Source organism: Lytechinus pictus, chromosome 6, assembly GCF_037042905.1.
Source record: "Lytechinus pictus isolate F3 Inbred chromosome 6, Lp3.0, whole genome shotgun sequence".
Lineage (NCBI taxonomy): Eukaryota > Metazoa > Echinodermata > Echinoidea > Temnopleuroida > Toxopneustidae > Lytechinus > Lytechinus pictus.
Genome location: NC_087250.1, coordinates 8,089,459 through 8,099,122, shown reverse-complemented (window position 1 = coordinate 8,099,122; position 9,664 = coordinate 8,089,459). Strand labels below are relative to the sequence as shown.

General features: G+C 36.8%; 1 protein-coding gene across 1 annotated transcript in view; it reads left to right on the top strand.

Annotated features, from left to right (window-relative positions):
• The first annotated feature begins 1,392 nt into the window (after positions 1–1,392).
• The window catches only part of LOC129263436 (transient receptor potential cation channel subfamily A member 1 homolog), a 46,741-nt gene continuing 38,469 nt past the window's right edge, over positions 1,393–9,664 (top strand). The window contains exons 1-5 of the mRNA XM_064100820.1: positions 1,393–1,487; positions 3,908–4,175; positions 5,251–5,428; positions 7,411–7,487; positions 8,453–8,614. Of these exons, the coding sequence (XP_063956890.1) occupies positions 1,483–1,487; positions 3,908–4,175; positions 5,251–5,428; positions 7,411–7,487; positions 8,453–8,614 (690 nt within the window). The 5' untranslated portion in view covers positions 1,393–1,482. The remainder of the gene's footprint in view (positions 1,488–3,907; positions 4,176–5,250; positions 5,429–7,410; positions 7,488–8,452; positions 8,615–9,664) is intronic.

Genomic DNA, 9,664 nt, shown 5'->3' with positions numbered 1-9,664 from the left:
TCTCCTTCTTTTCTTCTTCTTCTTCGTTATATTCTTGTATATATCTTATTTATTGTCTATATATCTTATTTATTGGTAATAGTAAATTCTGATTTTTTTTCTTCATTTTAATATGTAAATAGTATAATTTTAACATTTTATTTTCTTAATTCTGTATATTGAGGACCCCACTGGAAATAAGCTATCGAGCTTTCGTGGGTCATCCTGTGCAAGCCTGTTTTTTTTTTTTTTAATTGAATCCAGTTAAAACAAATTGGGCAACTGGAACCAGTTGGCAATGGTTTCAATTGGTTCCAGTTGTTCCAATTTCCCTATTATAAAACCAGTTGAATCCGATTGGAGGCATCTGGTTTCAGTCGGTTAACCAATTGGAGGCAACTGGTTTTGGTTTCCAACTGGATATCCAATTGGAACTTCCAGTTGGAATGAACTTGATTAGTTACAATTCCATAGTACGTCTTGAGGTCTGAAGATATAGCCTAATAAAAAAACATATAACATGTGCTTAGCACTCAGATTGTGAAATTAATCCCTTCATGAATTTACAATAGTATTTAAATATACAGTATTTGGACACTTTATTATTTCATTTGTTTAAAAACATGTTTCCTTAAGTTTCATCAATGATGCTTTACATATAACATGAGAAGTTAATATATTTCCTGGGGAAATAGATTGAATTTGAATAAACATCATAAAACAATCCAATATAAGTGAGATATATGACATCAGCTCGATCGTTTACTTTTCATATCACAATCAGATGCGCGGATATAGCTGTGGCGGAAATAAGCTTAAAGTTTGGTGCCCCCACCCGGGGGCTAAAGTTTTACTTATATTCATTATGCGTTTTAAGAGGTTTATAACTATAGCAGTCATCACCCATCATCACACTGTGATATCCAGGGGCGGATACAGGATTTTCCAAAAAGGGGGGGGGGCGGGGCACATTTTTCCGAGGAAAAATTTGACAAGCCCAAAATTAAAAAGGTTTTAAACCAAAAATTAAGGATATTTCGTCCCCGAAAAAAAATTTGACAAGCAAAAAAAAAATGGTCTTCACTTTCAAAAAAGGGGGGGGGGGGCACGAACACTTTTATTTTAGTGGCATTTTTACATTACAAATTTCAGTTTTGCTTCTCAAAAGGGGAAGGGGACGCGGGCCGGCTGTGCCCCCCCCCCCCCCCCCCAGATCTGCCAGTGGTGATATCCCTTATTCAATCCGTTTTCAATAACATATTTAAATGCTCTCCTTCGCTGTGAATAGGAAATGAATATTTAATTTCAATTGTGGTTTGACCATACAAGTCACCGTCAATCCCCGGTCGATTTCACCCATTTTAAACGCAGGCTAAATTCTGCGAAAGTCTATTATGTTAATTAGGGACTGTCCCGACTCCCGAAAATGATGGCAACCGGCTGATGACGCGAATCGCGATTACGTCCGAAAGAGGTTCAAAATAGTCATTGCTACAAATTACAATGCGGTAAGTACGTCGTTTATTAAAGGTATTAATTGATAAATAAGCATTATCATGTTCTAAACGTAGGAATGCTTCCATTTGTGACAGTCATCCTGTTTGGAATAAAAAGAAGTGCCGGGGACTGGGGAGTCATTGCGGAGCTCGGCGATGGAGATGGATTCCTGCCACAGGCACAGGAGGAGGCTATTATATCCCAAATAAGGGCACATGCGATTGTTCTGCACAAATATCGAACAGACTCAACACTATTCTGTGATACAGTCATTCAAACTGCAGAGGAATGTTGGGGCAAATGTTGGATCTAAATCGGCCAAATCGTGATTTCGGTTATGAACATTCTCTTTGTTTTGTAGTTGTATGATGGGGGGACCTAAAGCTACGCACTTTGTTTCCAAATGATAAAAACTATGCCAATTGTAATATTTGAACAATTATTTTTCACTAATTTGTAATAAATATTCTAAATATCCTTAACCAAGAAGAAAATATCACAAAACTCACTAATACGAAAATCCCGCCGTGTTTTCCGAACACCTCTTAATTTCGCCGCCCGATGTAGAAGGGGTCCTAAAGCTACGCACTCAATTTATCATGCAAAGAAATAGTATTTCCTGTGCCTCAATTTCTAAAATATGTCCGTATTATTATAGGAAAATATGAAATCAAAGTGAATATAACTCCGAAATTCCAAACATTTGCTGGTTTTCTCTGCATTCAAGGATTTATTGCAGCCTCTGTAGAAAAATTGAATAGGGATCGTTCGTCACAGCTTCACACACAGAGCTAGAGTGCGCATTTATTTTGCCATTGGAATTGCATGCGCGATGAGTGGTGCGTAGCTTTAGGACCCCTTACCATACTATCTATAGACAGTTACATGCGCGCGCACTTGTCTTAAGTTTAATAAAAGTAAAGTGAATGATTACTGAATGGAGGTGGAAATAATATTAAGAACCATGTGGCATGTCATGTGCCTGATGCCCTGAATTGATTTGAAGTACACGGTTGTTCCTAATTTCACGATATAATTCCGCTAAATCCCCCAGCATAGCATTAGCACATGTTGAGTTGTTAAGAGGTCACCTTGCTTTTATACTTATTCACTAATTCTTAAGCAGCCTTAGCAAAAATGAGTGTGACTGTGAGCGCAGGTGAGTGAGCCAACTCGACTCTTGCTTTAACTTAATTTTAAGGCTGCCTAATTTTACTAAAGTGAACTAGATTCTCTACATAATTAAGCACTGAGTTTGGCATCAACGGGAAGAATGAGGTCTGTTGCCATGGTTACATTTATCCATTCTATTTAAAATATGGTAGATGGGCTCTAGAATCGGCTTCCAGGATACATTTTTCTACCAAATTTTGGAATATATTGGATGCACTTGCTGAACATCGGACATGGCAAGTTGTGCGATGCGCCGCACGGCGCAATAAATTTCAGCGTTTTAAATCAAACCCCTTTTTAATTATATGCTCTTAGCTGCAGACCAAGCCAAATAATTTCTGTTATTGCTTATCACTATAGTTAACTCATTCAATGAACAAGGATATGATATAACTGATTAGATATAACCTTGTTCTCTGTTAGTGTTAGAACTCCCTGTGTGGTGAAATAAGGTTGCATTTTGGCTAATTTTCTCTTGTTCTTGGGGGCAAATCCTTTTTTTTTTACACGGTCAGTTTCCATTACTTGGCTCTGTTCAAGTAAATTGAATCTTTTGATTATTTTTGTTTTCTAAATTAAAAGTAAGAGATTGTTTTTTGACAATTCTGAAGCAATATTACTTACCACCAATAAAGGGCCTAAACAACAAAATGTTCAAAATTAAAGTTTTTGAGCTCTCTGGTGAAAAAAAAATGATCCCCAAGTTTTATGAAAAGTAAATTACAAATAACATTTTATGGAAATAATTATTTTTGGTTACAAACTAAAGTGATATTTTGAAGAATTTTGTAAGTGTGTGTAGTGAACTGCATAGATAGGCAGGGTGGTTGCAGTGAACAAGTGAATGAAATCAGGAAATAATAATTATTAGCAACTTCTTTTTTTCTCTAAAATCGGATGTGTTTGCTCAGCTCCATTCACCTCTGCTCTGAGTCTGACTGCAATACCGGTAGATCTAGACTCTAACTTCATTTCCCATTCACCCAGCAGAGCCAGCGATGTCCCATATTTAAGAGATTGCCATATTTGGAAGGACGTTGAATTTCCCGCAATGGCCAGGGGGGGGGGGGAATCATCTAAATGGTAATTTTTTATAGTAGCCACTTATGAATCTTTTTAATGGATTTGGTCATTTCATTCTTATTATCGTGAGTTGTTGTATTCCCGACTGGCCTGGTATTACCGAATAGAATAAAATTGAATTCAATTATTTCACGTTTTCCTCATTTATTTTTCTTTCGCTTGAAACCAAACAAAGGAATTACGAGAATATGATGAAGCGGTACCCACAGCGGTTCCGAAACCATGCAGTGTGGAACCTGAGTCAACGAAGCGATTCCTCAACAGACTCCAGTGATGAGGAGGAGGAAGGGAGGGGTACCCCCTCGCCCCCTTTCACCGACAATGACTCCGGGAGCGAAGGAGAGTCGGAAAGTTCACAGTCGGAATCGGAGCCCGAGATGCCCGGCGGGAAAGCAAGCTTTAGAATCTTGGCCAGGAAAGTCCGTGGGAACTCGCTTCTTAAGGTATATTCTTTCTTCCAATGGGGGGAACTCCTTCCTTAAAGTTCATTCCATTCTTACAATGAGGTAAACTCTCTTTAAGGTTTGTTGCATCTTACAATGAGGGGAATTCCCTTCTTAGGGTGCATTCCATCTTTTACAACGAAGGGAAGTCACTTTGTAAGGCACATTCTATTCTTTCAATGAGGGAAACTCCCTTCACATATTTTTACAATGAGGGGGAACTCCCTTCTTAATATAAATAATAATAATATAGAGTATTTATATTGCGCACATATCCACCTTGTTAGGTGCTAAAGGCACATTTTAGTACATTTTATTCTTGCAATAATGATAAAAATGATATGGACATTGGAAATGCACTGGTATCCATATAAAAAGATACTCATGGTGCAGTAAAGAGAAGAAAATACTGTAAATGCAAATCTAAGAGTACATTCCTTTCTTACAATGAGGGGAACTCCCTTCGTAAGGTATAATGTTTTAGATATTGAAAACAGAAGTGCCTGGAAGACTGAAACATGTTATTTCTTCACAAAATTTTCTATGTGATATATTTTTTTGTAAAAAATCAAAGGAAATAATTCATTGTTTTAATGGGAATGTATTTCAAGACTACGTCGTAGATAAGGATGCAGCTTTGTGTGTACAGTATGTGTATAATTGAGTGTTTTTTTCAGATGTGTATCAGATATGATTATTAGGTGGGATCAATTAACATCAAACTCAGAAAGACACTGGTCCGTTTCATAAAACTTGATACAATAACAAATTTAGAATAACAGTTAGCTGCTGAAATCATCTCATTGGCTCATAGTAAATTTGTTATAGAAATTATGCATTTGTAACTTTCCAACGTTGAGACCTTAAGATTGAACTGCTCAAAGTGACTTCTGCGTAGTGAAATTAATAACAGTTTTTAAAAATCTTCTTTTTTACAAAATCCTCTCATTTTCTACTAATGTATATGATTTATTATATTGCTGCTATTATTAATGGTTATTGTGATTTTATTTTGAAGAAATGAAATCTTTATTTTTAAAAAGAATGTAAAAAAATTCTCTCATTTTGTATCCAGTTAGTAAACTCCAAGCAACCTGATTTAGAGAAAGCCAAAAGAGTCCTGGAGAACCTCACCCCGGAACAGATCTCAAAGGAGATAGCCACAAAAGATGGGAGGGGTAACAGCATTATCCACTATGCCTGTATGAAGGTCTTAATACCTTGGGTTGAGATGCTCATCCGACATGGGGCAGGTAGGATATGATATAAAACAAATAATGCATATTTAGGAGTCTGTTGTGGCGATGCAGCGCATTTGAGGGTATTTGCCATATGTGAAGGCACGAGGCACTTGCACCGAGTACCTTTTCATGTTATTGCGAATACCCGAGATGCCTGCATCGTCAATAACATCACAATTTCTAAAATGTGCATTATTTGTTTCATAGAACAGGTCGGCAGTGTAAGTTTGTAGTGGAAAGGGTGTTGTAATCCCTCCAAATATTCTAGGGAGCGCACAGACGAAGCGGTCACACCCGTACCTGCTTTCTATTAAACATCACAGACATATCTAGTATGCAGGCCTAAGTAAGCGCTGGTACTGATAGCCTTTTCTTTGAAAGAACGCGTATTTCAGATGCCATCTCAGTTTTTACGCACTATGGGTAAGATGATGCCTTCAAAATGCATAGTGCTGCACAAAATATCACAGGTAGGAGATTGCGTAGAATTAAACCAGAACATGTGACTTGAATACACGCTTACTATTGGCTACATCCTTGAACCCGTTTTATAAAACCAATTATACCTTTGATATTGTTATAATTTATGATAATGACAATGATGTAATATAGTCATCATTGTCATTCAGTGGCGTACCTAGGATTTTCTACAGGGGGGGGCAAAACCGTCCGCCAAAAAAATTGACAAGCAAAAAAAAAAAAAAAAAAAATGGTCTTCGATCACAAATAAAGGATTCCGTACCAGAAAAAAATTGACAAGCAAAAAAAAAAAAAAAAAAAAGGTCTTCAAGCTCGTCAGGGGGGCAATAAAGGTCTTCAAGCTCGTCAGGGGGGGCAAAGATACGTCTTTTGCATTGGTTGTGACTCGTCAGGGGGGTACGCTAGTGTTGTCATTCAACATGGAGCGAATGGGACATAGAGCTGTACATGTAAGTGTACCTATGATATTAATATTGAATATGATGCATTATAGTGATATTGAAGTGATACAGGACTGTGATTATCGTCACCCAACATCAAGTTCATGTAGGTAGGATGTAACCAATAATAACTATGATATTGATGTCGGTCGAATCCATGGTTTAAGCAAATGTCATGTATAAATTGCACTTGTTTAACCTGTAATAACAGGTGTCCAGTGCTGATGCGCGTTTTATTCAGAGTGCGCCAAAATGATGCCTGTTGCTATTGTTTAGTACGCTATTGTATTCATGAGTCCACTGTTCTTAATTAAATGAGTTCACTCTTCAAACAGTGGACTCGTGAATAAAATAGCATATTAAGCCATGGCAACAGGCATAATTTTGGCACACTGTGACAAAAGCCTGCATCAGCATTGGACATTTGTTTAAAATATGCGGTAAATAAGCACAATTTATACATGAAATCTGCATAAACCATGGGTTCAACCGACAGTTTAAAAAAAAACCAGCTTTGTGAATTTGGGCCGACATAAACAAGTTCACAAGACACCCAGGGTCCATTATCAAACCCAATAGTTTTTCTGATGCTCGCCTTGTAATCGGAAGGTCATGTGAATTCTGTATAAACCATGGGTTCAACTCACCTATGTGATTTTGGGCCATTGTATTCTTTAAAAATCTGTATTACATGCACTATAGAAAGAACACATGATCTACTGATAGATGTGATAAAAGAGGCAGTTTAAGTGAAATATATACTAAAGTAATGGGAAGAATTGTTCACAAGTGACATCACATATCTTTGTCGCATTGCCAATTTGAGGATCTCAATAACATTAGTGATCGCAATATTCAAATGCTCATAACTTTCTCATTATTTGTCCGATTCTTCTCAAACTTTCGTTGATCTGTTTCTTTGATTTTTCTGTTTTTCACACAAGCTATCTTGTTCCAAATGTTTCATTCTCCTTCAAACCACAACTTTAAACCAGGGTTTAATTTAAACCTGAGTTAGGAATACGGGCCTAGGTGTCTTGTGAACTTGTTCATGTTACCTCGCTTTGTTTTTAGATCTTAATGTGAGGGGTGCAGGAGGGAAGAGGCCCATACACCTTGCTGTCAGAGACAAAGCTAGGCTAGAGGGGCAGGTAAGTCACCCCAAAACCAAAATAATTTTTAAATTTGTAGCCTATTGAGTTTCAAAAAAAAAAATCATCATCATCTCATCATATCTTTGTTGTCACCCCCCATCCATATTCGAGGATCAACGGTTATCCGCAGGATCAGCGGTTATCCACAGGATAATTCGAAGCTTTAAAAAATATATCACTTGTCAAAGTTGATTTATAGTAAAAGCTAACACAATTGCTTGATTGAAGAATTAGGAGAAAACAAGGATTGATGTTTCATTCAAGCGTGAGATGTGCACACTGCACTTTCAATTGAACTTCCAAGAAGTCTCGAAAAAAAGTGATGTGAAAGAAATTCTTGTACATATATCTCATCTTTTATATACATGTAACTTTACAACTTCACATTTTTACAGTATGACAAATAATAATTATTCTTTGAGATAAGCTAATTTTTACATTTTCTTTTTTTAGTACAAAATGTATCTTTTGCTTTTTACAGAGAAATTTCCCTGACGACTTATTGTTGGTTTGGTGATGGCTAGTGACATTTATTTTTCATTCAGAGATCAATATATGAAAAAATACATAAAAACGATGTATAACAATGTGTGAAGGTGGACCCCACGTCTACACACCTAACTATGTAAGTTAAGATTTAACATGAATTTCTTTTTATTTCACAACAATTTTCATTTGATAATGTTCCTATCATTCTTATGAGTAAAGTGTGCCAAAAATCTCACAAAAATTTGAAAGAAATATGTGATTTTGGGAAAAACCTCCGCCAGTTATTTTCAGATTGAACAAAAAAAATGGTACCCCATGTCTGTGCACCCATTCACTCAGGGATTGTGATGAGAAACGCTGCATTTTGAGGCCATCACATGAAATGCAATTAAATGAAATTGTTATTATTTTAATGATTATTATTATTGGAATTGCCAATTTGAGGATATGAAACCTTTTTATATTTCCACCAGGCAAAGGATAAAGCTCAGTTGGTTGAACTGTTGGTTGCTAATAAGGTGCAGGTGAATGTCAAGGACAATCAAGGTCAAACTCCTCTACAGCTCGCGTGTAAATTTGACGGTCAGAAGATGATGGTCAGAGCTCTACTCTCACATCCAGATATCCGAGTGGATGTAAGTAATGATGGTATTGCCAAGATTTATCTACCTTTGTTCCCTAATTTGGCAATAATTAGTGATTTTATTTTTGTCTCACCTCCATAGCAGAGTGAGACTATAGGCGCCGCTTTTCCCAACGGCGGCGGCGTCAACACCAAATCTTAACCTAAGGTTAAGTTTTTGAAATGACAACATAACTTAGAAAGTATATGGACCTAGTTCATGAAACTTGGCCATAAAGTTAATCAAGTATTACTGAACATTCTGTTTGAGTTTCAGGTCACATGACCAAGGTCAAAGGTCATTTAGGGTCAATGAACTTAGACCATGTTGGGGGAATTAACATCAAAATCTTAACCTAAGGTTAAGTTTTTGAAATGTCATTATAACTTAGAAATATATGGACCTAGTTCATGAAACTTGGACATAAGGTTAATCAAGTATTACTGAACATCCTGCTTGAGTTTCAGGTCACATGACCAAGGTCAAAGGTCATTTAGGGTCAATGAACTTTGGCCAAAATGGGGGTATCTGTTGAATTACCATCATAACTTTGAAAGTTTATGGATCTGATTCATGAAACTTGGACATAATAGTAATCAAGTATCACTGAACATCCTGTGCAAGTTTCAGGTCACATGATTAAGGTCAAAGGTCATTTAGGGTCAATGAACTTTGGCCAAATTGGGGGTATTTGTTGAATTACCATCATAACTTTGAAAGTTTATTGGTCTAGTTCATAAAACTTGGACATAAAAGTAATCAAGTATCACTAAACATCCTGTGCGAATTTCAGGTCACATGACCAACGTAAAAGGTCAATGAATTTTGGCTATAATGGGGTATCTGCTGAATTACCATCATAACTTTGAAAGTTTATAGATTTGATTCATGAAACTTGGCCGTAAGAGTAATCAGGTATCTTTGAACATCCCGTCCTAGTTTCAGGTCACATGACCAAGGTCAAAAGTCATTTAAGGACGTTCCACAGTTATGTTTGTGCGCATTATGATCTGCGCATAGTTTACACTCTGCGCGCTGACGTCACAATGGATGAACAGGTGA